The sequence below is a fragment of the Ascaphus truei genome, chromosome 8, assembly GCF_040206685.1.
Source record: "Ascaphus truei isolate aAscTru1 chromosome 8, aAscTru1.hap1, whole genome shotgun sequence".
Taxonomy (NCBI): Eukaryota; Metazoa; Chordata; class Amphibia; order Anura; family Ascaphidae; genus Ascaphus; species Ascaphus truei.
The window spans coordinates 34,366,943-34,382,862 of NC_134490.1; the positions used below are offsets into that span (position 1 = coordinate 34,366,943).

Genomic DNA, 15,920 nt, shown 5'->3' on the forward strand with positions numbered 1-15,920 from the left:
TCGTATACATAAAATACGTACACATTACACATATGCATCATGTACACACATAATACATACAGTATGCATTGTCTACACACGTTACACAAACAGTACATTTATAATCATATACACACACGTTACACATATGCATTAGATACACACATTCCTTATATACGCGTTACATGTATTCATATTATACACACACAAGGCGTTGCATGTATACATTATACAAACGGCCCTCAGTTTCCCGGGGGCCCTGTCCCATGTGCTACATTTTATTATCTCTCCGTGCAGTCTGGGCCTGCGGTCAGGAAGCCCCCTCTGCTGCTCCTCTGTTATTACATCGCTCTGCGGATCCTTATATTCCTGTGGGATGTGTCAGGCCTCTCTAGCAGTGACAGCATTAAACTCACTGGGAGAGGACTCAGTTGAACCCTCAAACCCTGGCTTGGTGGGGTCACAGGATGGGCACTTTACGGCCGACACTGCATGATGGTAACACAACCTCTCAGGTGCACCACAGAATTCCGAAACACAGAGGAAGGACACAGGCGGTGATGTCACACACATCATATGGACTCTTCGCTGGGTGATGTCACAAAAGTCCTGCTGCCTTATGATTTCGCAGGTCATATTTCTGATGAAGTCACACACACACTTGATGAGGTCACAGATACCTCTCCTCCATGTCGCACCCACCCTGGCGATGTCATAGTTCTGGCTCCTGGTGAAGCCACACCAGATGAGGTCACACACCAGATGGTGATCTCACAGTTACATCCCCTGGTGAGGCGAGTCACACCTCCTGGTGGTATCACACACAGAGGATAATGTTACCCGCAGGTCACAGGGGAGTGCTGGACCCAACTGGGCTGGTTAGGAGGTGGGTCTCCCTGGCTCCCCTTACTCTCCTGCTAACTCCTTCTCCAGCTTCCCCCTCAGTTTCTTGAAAGGGGGACGTTTTCCTGGTTCCGCTTCCCAGCAGCTTCTCATCAGGCTGCACACCGCGGGGGGGCATTTTTCGGGGGGTTCCATGCGGTACCCTCGCTGCACCCCTTCCACCACCTCCTTTACTGACTGTAAAACAGAGGGGAGCTCGCGTTAACCCTCTCACTGCCAGAGAGTCCAACACATTCTGTTTCACCCTGCCGTGGGAGGGGAGGTCGACAGGTCACCTTGGTGAGCTCACCATTTTGGGGTACGGCGCCCGCCCGTAGGAATACACCTCCCACAGCAGCACCCCGAAGCTCCACACGTCCGACCGGGAGGAGAATTTCTGGGGGAGATCAGAAAAAGTACGATTGCTGTGAATGATGTTTTTATAATGTAAAGCTCCTTCCTGTTGTCTCAACCTTTATTTTCTCTCCTACTCCCTCATTGTACTGCTCCGCAGAATATGTCGGCGCAATATAAATAAAAGATCATCATTATCTATATGGTGCCAACATATATCAATGCGCAGGGGCATTAGCTCGGGGGAAGCTATCGCCACGTTTGGTTGCTAAAAAAAAAATTGGGGGGGGGGGGAATTTCAGGGGGCGCAGGAGGGATAATATTTCGGAGGGTGGGGGGTGATTTTCCTGGGGTTGGAGTGATAACTGCAGGTGCTGGGTAGTGATATTCATGGTGATGGGGCGGGATCTTTGTAGGAGGTGATATTTCAGGGAGCTGGCAGGTGAGACTTGGAGTGATAGGGTGTGATATCCGAGAGGTGATATTCCCAGGGGGCTGGCAGGTGATTTTTCATGGTGGTGGGGCATGATATTTCTGGGAGGGGAGATAATATTTCAGGGTGCTGAGTGGGGATATTCAGAGGGGGTTATTTTCCCAGGGTGGGTATATTTTTGGTCTGTGGGTGGCGATATCCACAAGAGTGGGGTTGGTGATTTCCAGTTTGTTGGGTGATATTCGGGGGTTGGCAATATTCGTAGGGGAGGTGATATTTGGGGGGGTTGGTGACAATCCCAGGGAAGGGGTGATATTCCCGGGGAGAGGTGGGGGAGGTGATATTCTCGGGGAGAGGTGGGGGATTTGATATTCCCGGGGAGAGGTGGGGGAGGTGATATTCCCGGGGAGAGTTGGGGGAGGTGATATTCAGGGAGTAGGTGATATTCAGAGCGGGCCCTCACATTATGCCGCAGTGCCTCCGGTGCTGTCCATTTGACGGGCAGCCTGCTCAGGTCCTCCGGCTGGAGCTGCGCTTTGGACAGTCCGAAATCGCTGACTTTGGCCTCGCCACTCTCTGACACTAGAATGTTCCGCGCAGCCAAATCCCGGTGTACCAGGCGCTTCCCCTCCAGGTACTCCATACCCTGCACCACGTCCCTGGAGGTCACACCACCCCCGCAGGGGCCAGTTAACCCTTGTGGTGCCAGAAAGGCATTCCTCTGCACCCATACATATATAACACCCAATACCCAACTATCCACCACTGGGGTGGGTATACCAGGATAGGCATGAGGTATTTACATTCAGGGGGTGTATAACAAGTCATCAAACGGTGTTTAACACATAAGTAGTATAACAGGGCAGTAAAAAGGGTGTTTAAGACTTGCAGGGGTATAATAGCACAGTGAGCTTAAGTTCTTTCAAATCTAAGGCTGTCTCACACTTTAATCTGGTCTGTAACTGTTTCATACACTCATAATATATATTTTCTTTAACTGTGCATGCAATGTCTTGTATATAATGTATACCTTGTTCATTTATGTAACTGTACTTGTAAACATGTATTATTTTGTTTTACTCTGTGCCCAGGACATACTTGAAAACGAGAGGTAACTCTCAATGTATTACTTCCTGGTAAAATATTTTATAAATAAATAAATAAATTTAACACGTGGGGGTGTAACAGGACAGTGAGAGGGTTATTTAACACTCAGGGGGTGTGTATCATGGAGCCTGGTTACTCACAGAGAGAAGTGCAGCAGTTGCTGGTAGGAGATCGCACTTCGACCTCTGGATCGCAGATAATTCCCCAGGTTCCCCTGCACCGAGAGGAGGGGTGGGGGGGGGGGGCACACAGAAGAGACAGGTGTCACAGTGCGGCCCCTCTTACTAGAGATGGGTAATCTTACTGAAAATCGGTTGGAAAATTTCATGAAAGATTGAAGTGTGAAGAAAAAAAAGACGACGTTTTTGTGGCAATTTTTTGCAATTTGCTGAAAATGTGCCATTCTCTATTTATCTTTACCTTCCCCCCCTCACCTTGCTCATTAGCTCCATCACCAGGTAAAGGCCATTGTGCAAGACGACTCCCAGCAGAGGCACTAAGTTCTTGTGCTGGAGTTTACTGGAGAGAATGGAGACAGCATTGCAGCTACCGCCATGCAGCCACTATTGGGGTGCACTCCTAGCCCACCTGCACCTCGTTGGGGCTCTAAGTAGCAGCTTCAAATGGGTGACACCTTAACCACTACACCGCACCTCTACCCAGATACATTAACTTCTACACCACACCTCCACCCGGATACCTTACACTCTACACCACACCTCAACCCAGATACCTTAACCTCTACACCGCACCTCCACCCAGATACCTTAACCACTCCACCACACCTCAACCCAGATACCTTAACCTCTACACCACACCTCCACCCAGATACCTTAACCTCTTCACCACACCTCCACCCAGACACCCTAAACATTACACAGAAACATAGAATTTGACAGCAGATAGGAACCACTTGGCCCACCATGTCGGCCCTTTTTCCCATCTGCTGTAAAACCTCACACCCTACTTGATTCTTGGTTTTCTTTTGTATTTAGGATTTCGCCTTCTGCCCATCCCAAGCATGTTTCAATTTCCTTACTGTATTAGCCCCCACCACGTTTGTTGAGGGGCTACTCCACTATTTACCACCCTTTCCATGAAGGGCGCCCTCACATTTCCCCTTAGCCTGACACCCTCCCGCTTCAGAGAATGACCTCTTGTTCTAGCGCTCCTCTTTCTTTGGAATATGCTTCCCTCCTGTACTTTCTTGAAACCCTTTATGTATTTGAAAGTTTTGATCCTATCCCCCCCACTCTCCCTACACCATGGTCTAGGACGGTTGTCTGCGACCAAAACGCCGCTGGCACATCGGCCACCACACGTCACCAGCGGACACCTGACGCAGGGAAGCTCGCCACTTGACATTTCGCGGCGCTGCCTAAAATGTCTGCCACGCATGCACCCGATGTCTGCCGCGCGCGCTCCCGTGCCCCCCAACCACCCGCTCCGAGAGAAAGCGTGCGCTCCAGTGCCGACAAGCAAGCTTCCATACGCGCATCTTTAAATGCCCCGTGCCGGACATTTAAAGATGGCGCGTCAGAGCGGGCAAGCAGTCTATGCTGTGTACACTTTCTGTCGGGCATTGCGGGCATTTTTCGTGGCAAAATGTCAAGTGGCGAGCTGCCCTGTGGCCAGGTTTCCTGCCGGTGACTTGTCTCGGTGACAAGATGCGTGGTGGCGTTTTGGTCGTGGCCAAATGTCCCATTCCGCTTCACCACACCTTCACCCAGGTACCTTAACCACTACACCACACTCACGTCATGGTGGCCGTCTCCGCCAGGAAATTTTGCGCGGTGACGTCGCATTTAATGTTCTTGACGGCCACAGGGCGGCCAATATACTCCCCCTGCAGGACGTCTGGGGACAGGAGGACGGAGAACATTAACCCCTGCAGCACTGGGGATGTGCGCAGATCACCATGTGCCTGACATCTGCAAGCATGTGGCAGAGGAGGGGTACAGGGAGAGGAGATGCCCAGCGGGTCTAGGGCTGCAGGGGAGGGGTTAATGGAGTGACACTCACCTCCAAACTCTCCCTGTCCGATCTTCCCCCCCAGAGTCAGCCGCTGAAAACTGAGCAACCACCCGGCTGTGAGAGACAAAGGTGTGACACGGGTACAGGCTGGCACAGAGGGGAGGGGTTATGACGGGGTATGAGGGGGCTCAGGTGGTACTTACCCTTTGCCAGCTCCTGCTCCGCTGACTTTGCCCCATGCTTAGGTTTGGGTTTCAGTAGTTTGGTGCAGAGAACCCCCTGGTGAGTGGTGTAATACTGAAAAACAGGGCATAGCATGCAGATCCCTGTATAAACACACAACTTCCATATAGCACCCCCAATATTAATTTAATACACAGATCCCCTGCATAACCCGGCCCCCTCACCTCGATCATGTCCTTGAGGTTGCTGAAACTCTGTTCTTCGTGTATACTCAGCTTCCCCTCCTGGTAACAGACCCTGTAGTGAGTGACCTCTCCCCCGTGACTCACACACAGAACGTAGTCCCCGGGGTGTCTGATCGACTCCCGGACCAGGAACAGCCCATCCTCCGGGGGGTGCAGCTGCTGGACCGCCTGTAACCCCGAAATCGCCCCGTGGAACCAGCTGTGAGGAGGAAAAGAGGGGAAGGGGAGATGCAGGGATAGGAGAGGGGTACAATGGATAGATGGGGGGGGGGGAGGAGATGGGTGAGGGGCTTGTACAGGGTGAAGAAACAAGGTCAGGGAGGAAGGACAAGAGGAAAGGGGGGTAAAAGGGAGGGAGCAAGAATATGAGGGGGTGCAATTGAATTGGGGAAGAGATGCGGTGAGGGGGAAGGGACAGAAGAGGGAGGAGAGACAAGGGCATGGAGGGGAGAGACATGGGCATGGAGGGAGAAGAGAGGGGGGAAGACGGATGGAGAGGGCAGACTGGTTGAGGTTGGAGGAATAGGGGGTTGAGGTTGGAGGGAGAGGGTGCAGAGAGAGTAGGGGGGTAGGAGAGGGGGTACACATGGGGAGGGAGAGATGGGGGTAATAACAGGGATAGACTGGGGAGAGTGGAGATACAGGGTTAGAGGGGAGACAGGGAGGGAGAGGGAAGTGACGGTGAGGTGGAAGACACATGGAAGAAAGGGGGAGAGCGGGTGAAGAGGAGGAGAGAGGGTGAAGAGGAAGGAGTGATGAAGGTGGGAATGAGAATGAGAGATATGACTCCAACTTGTGGATTTCAAGGGTGATTTAACCTCATAGTTTCCAGAAGATGGGGGGGGGGAAGCACTCACGGCATGAGGCTTATCCGGGGGTCCACTTTGATAGGGGGGCGCTCGCGTACGATGCTGGCTGAGAGCAACCCTTCCTTCCCACTGGCATGGTGATGGGCACGGTACCAACCTTTATCCTGAGAGAGATGGGGGGGAAGAGCGGGAGAGAAGAAGGGTGCAGAGAGAGATGAAGGGGAGGGGGGGGAAGGGACAGAGAGAGAGGAAGAGTGAAGACAGAGTCAGCAAGAGCCAAGAGGGAGGGGAGGTAATACAGAACAACAGGAGAAAATGGGATGGAGAGAGAGAAAAGAATGATTATGTCAAATCAGTATAACACACAGAGCACCGTAGTAACACGCAGGGTGACGTAGTAACACGCAGAGCAATATAATGACACGTAGGGTGACGTAGTAACACGCAGAGCAATATAATGACACGTAGGGTGACGTAGTAACACGCAGAGCAGTAAAATGCCAGCCTGATCTGGCAGTGCAGGGGTTAACTTCCTCTGCACCCCACCTAAATAGGTTTCCTTCCTGTTACCTTATAACCACATCCCACCAGGACACGGCTGTGGCTATGAACACCCATGTACATGGAGAGTGTGTGACATGGGTTAGTAACGTATCCTGTACATGTAGCAGTGGTGTTTATATGAGCCGAGGATAAATCTATTGGTGTGAACAACTGGATGGGAGCAGCTGCGCACACGGCTGGCGAGTCCTTGTATGATCAGGATTTGTCCTTTACACCGTGTAACAGCAGCACATTGCACAACACTATACGGTACGGCCCCCCTCATACGGCGGGTTCTGTTCCAGGCCGCCGCCAGAAAGCGGAAATCACCGAAAAGCGGAACATAGCATTTGCTATGTCCACCATCGATTTCCCATCTCTCCTACGCCGTCCCAGGGTGCCCCGCTTCAGCGCATGCGCGGACTTGGCGGCCCCCCTTCTGCGAATACGCGGACTCTGTGACCCCCCTTCTGTGAATACGCGGACTTGGCGGCCCCCCTACTGCGAATACGCGGACTTGGCGGCCCCCCTACTGCGAATACGCGGACTTGGCAGCCCTATTCACCAAGAAGCGGGGCCCTACTGTAATAGGATTCACAGCCATGTGTTGTCGGCGCTTGAGGCAATGAATGGGTTTATCTTTAATAAGCAAATATATACATGTATATACAAATATACATATAATATACATTTTTACAGTACACACAGATATACTTGATGTCACACGCACACATAAGGCCAAATGTATCAAGGTAAAAATGGTGACATTCTGGGGGGGGGAAAGCCTGCACCATATGGATCAATTCATTGATTACGGGGGCTCATTTTTGCCCCTGAAGTGCACCACGGGTGCCTTGAAACACACTCCCCGTATACATATAATATACATATATTATTACACATGCATACTGTATACATATAATATATAGTTACATTATTACACACATACTGTATGGAGAGAGAGTGAGAGCAAGCGCGCGAGAAAGAGAAGGCGAGAGAAAATGAGAGTGAAAGCGAGAGAGAGCGAGAGAGAGAGAGAGAGCAAGAGATAAAGCGAGAGAGAGAGCAAGAGATAAAGCGACAGAGAGAGCAAGAGATAGAGAGAGAGAGCAAGAGATAAAGTGACAGAGAGAGCAAGAGATAAAGCGACAGAGAGAGCAAGAGATAAAGAGCGAGAGAGAAAACGAGCGTCAGAGAAAAAAGCGAGCATGCGAGAGAAAAAAGCGTGAGAAAAAAGAGCGCGAGAGAACAAAAGAAAGCGCGAGAGAACAAGAGAGCGTGAGAGAACAAGAGAGCAAAAGAGAGCAACACAGAACAAATGAGTGAGAGAAAAAAGAGCGCAAGACAAAAAAAAGAGCGAAAGAGAGGGCGTGAGAGTGAAAGAGAGAGAGAAAGAGACAGAAAGCGAGAGAGAGAGCTCTGCGTGTATGGCACTCCTTAATGGAAATGTGGGTGTGCAGCAATGCAGAAAGAAGGATACTGTACATTTGGGGTTAATAATAAAGTAGTTATTTCGCCGATCACTCCGATATAAATACTTTATTATTAACCACAAGTGTGTTGGATCTACTTTCTGCATCTCTCTCTCTCTCTACCTATATACATGCACATTATTTCACACGTTGTTCCCCAGTGCTGGGGCTCTCACCTCGCAGGCGCTCACGATATTGAGCAGGTCTCCCTTGTGGAATGCCAGCTCCCCTGCTTTGGGCTTGGTGTGGTCAGCCTTTGCAATGACCTGCGTCCCGGGGAGCAGAGCCCTCTGCGGGAGAGGGGGAAACACTGAGTACTCGGCCTGCGGAAGGGCTTCTCCTCATCACTGAGAGCACCTCATTTTAAAGCAGGACCCTCGTGCAGCGGAGGGGGTTAATAATACTATATGGCCGTTTGCTTTCGCTCTGTAACACCCAACAGGAGTCCCGGAAATTTGCCCTCAGCTCGTCGCCCTCGTTATAAAGATAACAAATGAGGAAGATGGGAAGAATGCTGTAATTATCTCACAGTGTCTAACGCGCCCAGCCCAGGCCACACGTTCAATGCATGGATCATTAGCAAGAGTTACACAGGAGATCCATGCAGGATGCTTGCAAACCCCATGCACTAAAGGGTTTCAGCATTTCCTGGTCGTCTCATTTGCGGGCTCTGTGTCCCTCTGTGCCAGTTGCTTTTAACATATCCACTGGCAAAGGAGGGGTTAAAATACCAATGCGTTGCTGTCGGTTCTGGTAGGGAAGGAGGGTATTTGATGGCGTAAAGCATTGGTGCTCCAGTCCTCACGACCCCCCCACACCCACCCCCACCCCCACCAGATCAGGTTTTCAGGCTATCCCTGCTTCAGCACAGGTGGCTCAATCGAAGACTGAGCCTCCGATTGAGACACCTGTGCTGAAGCAGGGACTGATTGAGCCACCTATGCTGAAGCAGGGATATCCTTAAAACCTGACCTGTTGGGGGGGGGAGGGGGATCTTGAGGACTGGAGTTGAGCACCCCTGACATAGAGATTAGATAGTAAAGGAGAAGTTGGTTTTCCGACTTTGCCCTGCAGTGAAATGTACCATATTATGTATGAATACGAGATATAAGGAGTAATTGCGGTGGGGATTTTATAGGGGAAAAGGTGCCGGGACCTTTAGCAAAGAAAAAAATGAATGTATATCTAATGTGCCAAGCGCTAACACCAAAAAATAGATATAATATTGAGATATGTAGAAACCTGTGCAAATATGCTATAAAGTGCACAATAATAACAACAATAACAACACAGTATATGCATGAAGCATAGTAACATGTCCATGAGCTGCCAGGACTGTTAAATAAAGAGGGGTGATGATAGAAGAAACATACTGTATCTCCCCGCTCTCACAGCTAGTATTCCAGCCCCGATCCTAATAATTACATAACCACTAGAAGACACTGCTCAGATTCCCGGAATCCCGCCACAAAAATAGCATGGGGTAAAAGACCAGTTTAACTTGACGCTACCAAACTTGTGGAAGGTTCACCCGGGACAGGTAAGTGGTTTAAAGTGGCGCCTATACCCACGATGCATATAACGATGTTAGTGATGGTGTGATAACCGTTATATTAAACAAAGACGCCCCAATGCACTTCCAATGTGACAAATTATTTAGTACATTACTATATGTTTTTGCTATATTTTTTTTCTTCTCAAAATTATGGATCATTTCATTCAATACTTTGCCCAAAAACATTTCAAGCCTGCAACCCCGTCAGGGTAAAATACACCCCCTCAGCAGGTACCTACACTACCAATGTCATACAGGGTCCTGTGTATTTACCCTCCTGCATAGAGAGAACAGGGAATAAAACAGTGATATAGTCATGGGGTAGGCAGCATGCGGCTCTTTCCACTCCTACTTCGGGCTCTCTGCAGGTTGGTGGGGGGGGGGGGGGGGGGAGTAGAGTGTGTGTGTGTATTTGGGGGGGCGTGTAGGTGTTTGTTCAGGGTTAGTGTATGTATGTATTGTGTATTTGTAAATGACACTGTTTTGCACTGAAAAAAACAATGAAAAAACCTAAATAAAGGGACTCATTATTGTGAGATGCATTTTATTCCAAAACATACAGAACACCTACAAGCTCATATTGAACCCCCAAAATACCCACAACATATATATAAGCATATAAGTTTCACAGAGGAGTGCTACTGAGCATGGCGATATATATATTTAAAACCCAAGACATAACATAAAACACAGACAAAGCTCAGTGCACTGAGCTTTGTCTGTGTTTTATGTTATGTCTTTGGTTTTAAATGCATTTTATTCCCCCACATATTTTGTTGTATGTTTATGCTTATACCGTATATACCTATTGGTGTGTGTACAGTATGTGTATGTGTTTGTGGGGGTGTAATATTCATGCATGTGCTGCGGCTCTCGGAATATCTTTTATAAAATCTCTCTTCTTCCCTGAGACATTGCAGACCCCTGATATAGTCAATAGCATGGGATGCCTGATATATATGCGGTGCGTAGGGGGTTAACGTTTAGGAGCAATGCATGAGCACTATAAGAGCTATAGTGCCGTTACAAAAACAGTAGTGCCCTAGTAAATATAGTCATAAAAATAAATGAAATACAACAAAATATATACTTCTCCTGGAGGAATAAATTGCTCAATAGACCACGGGTGCGCAAACTTTTTGTTTGCGCCCCCCCTGCCTGCTCTCTCCCCTCCAAACCTTTTCTTCGGTGGCGTCATTTGACTTTGCGTCGTCATGATGATGCGTCACCAGAAGCCGCCGGAGAGCAGGTAATAAACATACAAGGACCTCGCACGCTCCCCCGGCAATTTATTTAAATGTTGTGGGGAAGAGCGCGGGGCCTCTGCAAGTGCCGCATTGCCCCCCCCAAATTTGCGCACCCCTGCAATAGACTACTGTATTCACATGCATGTCCACTTGACTTGGACATGTTGATTAAATAGGTGTGTGCTTGCAGGCTTGAAATGTTTTGGAAAAAGGATCGAACTAAATGAGTATACTTACGAGAAGAAAAATATATAGAAACAATATAGTACTGTAATGTACTAAATAATTTGTCATATTGGTGTATTGCCCTTCTTTGTTTATTGTAGTCACTTTCCCAGTATCAGTCCAATTGACACAAATATATAATACTGTGGATCTGGGTTGAGCTTGCTAAGATTGTGTATGTTTAACCGTTATTAAAGATGCACAGTTAATTATTATTCTGCTTATGTGATGGGTTATTTTCTTATTCTCAGAACTCTGTACCTCCCTGTAATTCAATATTCATGGCACAAAAAAAGTTTAAATCTGTTCAGCAATTCGTGGTGCCTGGATTCATCTGCTTATTGGATCTCCCTGTAATACCCCAGCATAAAGGTCTCCCACCCCCTGAACTCGAGCCTGGGGTTGACTATGTAGCAGTGGGTTGGGAGGGGTGTGGGGGGTTACTTACATCAGACATTGTGAGACGGCCACGGGTCTTCTGCAATTATTGCTGTCCAGCCTTCTGTATGAGGATGCACAACCTGGGAGGAAGGAGACAGCACCGGTGTTATATCCCCACCACATACCCAGGGAGGGGCGCAAGGGCAGAAACAGACAGCGGGGGTAAGGATGAAGAGGGATACATACAGCAAGTAACAAAAAACAGGGGGTAAAAGGAAAGATAAATGGACAAAGGACACAATGTAAACAGCGTCTCACTCTCTCTGCTCCTGCAGAATTCTAGAGGTGCATATGAGATCACTGTATGCTGATGTCTTTAGGACTTTAAGCCCTGGATATATTCCAAAGCACGTTATGGACAGTTGCACTGGCTGATTACGCTGTTGTTAAGGGCTGCAATTACATTATTGGCAATATATAGCTGCTGTAACCAGGCCATATATCACTTAAACATCTCTTCCTTGTCACAAAAGATTCCTCTTTCCTGGATTTCCTAAGAATCAGGTGAAAACAGAAGCAGATTGTACTGTAAAACACACACACACACACACACACACACACACACACACACACACACACACACACACACACACACACACACACACACACACACACACACACACACACACACACACACACATCCACCTTGTTAAAAGGTAAGCTGTAGATCATGGGTGAGCAGCTCCAGTCCTCAAGGTCTTTATCTCCAGTCCTTATCTCTGCTTCAGCACAGGTGGTTCAGTCAACGACTGAGCCACCTGTGCTGAAGCAGAGATAGCCTTAAAACCTGACCTGTTGGTGACCCTTGAAGACTGGAGCCGCCCACCCCTGCTGTAGATTGAATGCATTTTGTTGAAACCCTGGAAGTGAAAGTGTGAAAGGAACAAAGACCAAACATTCCTTCTCTTTCTTATTCTCACATTCATTCTTCATCTTTAACCCTTTCAATACGTTGCAGAACACCTTTGCATAGAAGATAGACAGCACTAGGCTGTGCAGATACATGATATACATTATTATCAGCACTAAGACCCTGGTATAGTTACACTACATGCTTTCCCCCCCCCCCCCCCCCCCATCCACTGTTTCTCTACATCAAGGAGGGGGGGGAGCCTGGCCACTCATGAACAGGGGGTGACAGGAAACTTGCAGAAGAGACAGGGAACCTGTTGAAATAAAAAGTGGAATTGACCATGGGGTGACAGGAGGGGGCTGTACTGTTCCCTCCTCAGGGTGACACAGATAGAAGGGACACACAAAGCATGGAGTGTGTCCATCCCACAATAATGGGACGGACACGACAGACCAGAGGGAGCTATAGTGGGACAGACAGTCACAGCCAGAAGGGAGCTATGACCCATGTCTGTCCCTACCACCCTCAGGGTGACAGAGATATAAAGGGACACAGCACATGGTGTCTGTGCAGTGAGCAGAAACTGGGGTCACCCAATTCAAAAGCAGTGACATTACCAATGAGCTCCTCCTCACGATCAGATTTGGTGTGTGTATATATACATATATATTTATATCCAATAAAGAATATCACCTGTGAGCACATTCATGTCTTAAGACAGTTCTGCAACCCTGCCTTTCACCATTATCACCTAGCATACAGTGCTTCCACCGCAGCAAAGAATTCTGGGAAATGACATGCAAATGAGCACGTGTCACCTTTTGCCTGGAATATCCATACCCATGGAACCCATTTAAGCAAATGCATCACCGTTCACACAGCTTTTAAGCACAGCATGGGACTAGCAAAGCAAGTCAAACCACTCACAGACATGTTTCAACCTTAATGGGTATCATCAGTGTGAGGTTGGTTTATACTTGCTTTGCAATATTTGTAGGCTGGGTAGGTTTACCATACATTTTAAGTTATGGTGGGTGAAAAAGGCAACAAAAAACCTCCACCGTTAGCATATAGCCAATAAAGAATATCACTTATGAGCACATTCACATGTCTAAGGGCTGTTATATACAGCATGCGGCTGTGCGTGCCTATGCGAACGCGCGTGCGCGTGCACGTGCCCCATGCTTTTCATGTTTATAGAGCAGGGAGCTGTGTATGTGTGTGTACATGCATGTATATGCGAGTATATGTGTGTGCATGGGTTGTGTGAGTGAAAGGAAGACCTAAGCAAGATTATTTTAAGAAAATAAAAGTTTAATATTTATTTTTTTTGTTCCGCAATCATTGACACACACACACACACACACACACACACACACACACACACACACACACACACACATTTCAGAGCCGGTAGCGGCGCGAAAAGATGAATTTCTTCATCTTCGCCGCCGTCTGTCGGCTCCCCGCTCCCAGCCGTGCGCGCGCGGCCCTTCTATAGAAAGGCTGACTGACGTCAGCCAACTGAAATTCCGCACGCACGGCACTATAGAACGTGCCTTAGACAGGTCTGCAACCCTGCCTTTCACCATTATCGCCTAGCATAGTGCTCCCACTGCAGCAAGGGATTCTGGGAAATGACATGCAAATATATATATATATATATATATATATATATATATATATATATATACACATACATATATATATACACACACACACACACTGTACCACCAAGCAGAGTATGTTGATGCTTTATAAACAATAATGGATAATATAGGGGGGCAGTCCTACGTTGAAACTAAAGGAAGCTGTGACATTGAACAGGTTAAATGTAGTTTTTTTTGAGGGAAAAAAAAGGATTTAAAGGGGCAATCCATGCAATATCCTATATATTTATTTTTTTAATTCATCAGTTCGGTAGTGTTAGATACCTACTACATTATATTTTTAAATTCAACTCAATGTCATTTTTAATATACTGAGCATCCTTTGATCTCTGTAGTAGGCTTTAGCAAACTTCCCCAAAAGTCAAAGATCTTTGTAACACTATCCTGTTTGTGGTCATTTGTTTCGCATATTCCCAGTAGTTTGAGCTGAAAACTGTAACAATAGATGTTACCTTAGTAATATAAGAATACATTGTAGCTGCTGAGTTACACAGACTGAAAGATTTATTGAAACTGAAAGGCAGCTATTTTGCGATCCCTGGAAAGCAGGATCTTTGCAGATTAATCACAGGAGAACAAATCGATTTATAGTTTAGTCAATTTGTTTCCAGTAAAGGTAATCAAAGGCTGCATATATTAAAACATGGATTGCTTCTTTAAAAAATCACGCACAATTATACATACGTTTAAAGCAGTTTTTTTTTTACATTTTCATAGTAAACAGAAACGTTACAGATGATAAAATCCCCCCAATGTATTTCAGTGATGAGGCAGAGTCATTAAAATCTCTAGCATAGCTGTTCCTTTGATTGCAAAGCCATCATTGGTCACACAGAAGTAGCTGATATGCTTGAATTCTGTGTTCCCAGCACATTCATTTTTCACAAACTACAAATAAGTCAATTCCGTTAAGGGGAATTGCATCTTCCTAATGAAGCAGATTACACTGAGCTAAATTCAACTACAGTACCCCTTTAAATCCCATTTTAAACCTTTTGCACCCATCCTCTAGCTCAGGGGTTGGCAACACGTCCTCAAGGGCCACCAACAGGTTATGTTTTCAGAATATTCCTGCTTCAGCACAGGTGGCTCAATCAGTGGCAGTCTCGACTGAGCCAACTGTGCTGAAGCAGGGATATCCTGAAAAAACATGACGTGTTAGTGGCCCTTGAGGACTGGAATTGCCCACCCCTGCTCCAGCTGCAAAAGAGTCGAGTAGCTTCCATCAAACAAGCAGTCTCCCCCTCCCCTTAAAAGATAATGTTGCCCATAATATTTGTTGAAACCCCACTTACATCACTCAAATGACATTCCCTTCCATTTGCACTTCAGCATGCACCACACCAGCAGACAGTCTGCAACCCAAAGAGCTTGCAATCTAATGCTTGCGTGAGAGGAGCGGCTTCTATTATGTTTTCGGAAGGACGAGGTAAAGCTGTGATCTTGAACCAGGATGTTCTGGGTTTTAGTGATAATTTTAGCGATCAGGAAGTGGCTCCGGGGGTTTTTGGTTACAATTTTTTCTTTTTGTGTGGGCCATCTACATACACATTTTCTGTTAATCCCTTACACAGGGAGGAGGGTGAGAACAGCAAGTGTGTAATCAAAAAAGTAGTGGAACGGTGGGTCTGGGAATCATTTTTAAAATGTACACTTTGACCACTGGCTATGAGCAGTTCTGCACTACATTTGTCACCAAAAACCAATGTGGTTAAAATGACAAGAGGGTATTTGGGCTGATTTAAAGTAACATGTGATGCTGAAACAGTTATAAGTAGCGTCTCCCTTTCAGCGGAATCCAGAGCCGTTTCCGGAGCAGGGAGTTTAGTAAAGGCACGGAACAGGACACAGATATACATGCACCATTACTCGGTCTTCTACAAGAAGTTGATTTCTAAGAGTGCTCAGCATTCACCCTCCCACCTCGGACATCAAGGGGCTTCATTTT

At 47.3% G+C, this 15,920-nt stretch overlaps 1 protein-coding gene across 3 annotated transcripts; it reads right to left on the reverse strand.

Annotated features, from left to right (window-relative positions):
- Nucleotides 1-81: 81 nt before the first annotated feature.
- MATK (megakaryocyte-associated tyrosine kinase) lies at nt 82-15,875 on the reverse strand. 3 transcript variants are annotated; one of them, XM_075611318.1, is made up of 13 exons: nt 15,268-15,875; nt 11,457-11,529; nt 8,158-8,271; nt 6,015-6,130; nt 5,137-5,356; nt 4,933-5,026; nt 4,778-4,843; nt 4,513-4,612; nt 3,190-3,274; nt 2,896-2,969; nt 2,112-2,307; nt 1,172-1,258; nt 82-1,059 (listed from the first exon to the last, which is right to left on the reverse strand). In XM_075611318.1, the coding sequence occupies exons 2-13, from the start codon at nt 11,463-11,465 to the stop codon at nt 886-888; spliced, it is 1,335 nt and encodes a 444-aa protein (XP_075467433.1). In that variant the 5' UTR covers nt 11,466-11,529; nt 15,268-15,875; the 3' UTR covers nt 82-885. The 3 variants fall into 3 exon arrangements, with proteins under 3 accessions (XP_075467433.1, XP_075467434.1, XP_075467435.1); XM_075611319.1 differs by lacking the exon at nt 15,268-15,875 and adding an exon at nt 11,708-12,021; XM_075611320.1 differs by lacking the exons at nt 8,158-8,271; nt 11,457-11,529; nt 15,268-15,875 and adding an exon at nt 6,537-6,915.
- Between the last annotated feature and the right edge of the window lie 45 nt (nt 15,876-15,920).

What these genes read in the sequence shown, in the direction of transcription:
- MATK (XM_075611318.1), bottom strand. An exon ending in ACCTCAAGGACATGATCGAG is followed by an intron (nt 5,027 to 5,136) that starts GTGAGGGGGCCG and finishes CCTGTTTTTCAG; the next exon opens with TATTACACCACTCACCAGGG. An exon ending in GGGCGCCGTACCCCAAAATG is followed by an intron (nt 1,060 to 1,171) that starts GTGAGCTCACCA and finishes TCTGTTTTACAG; the next exon opens with TCAGTAAAGGAGGTGGTGGA.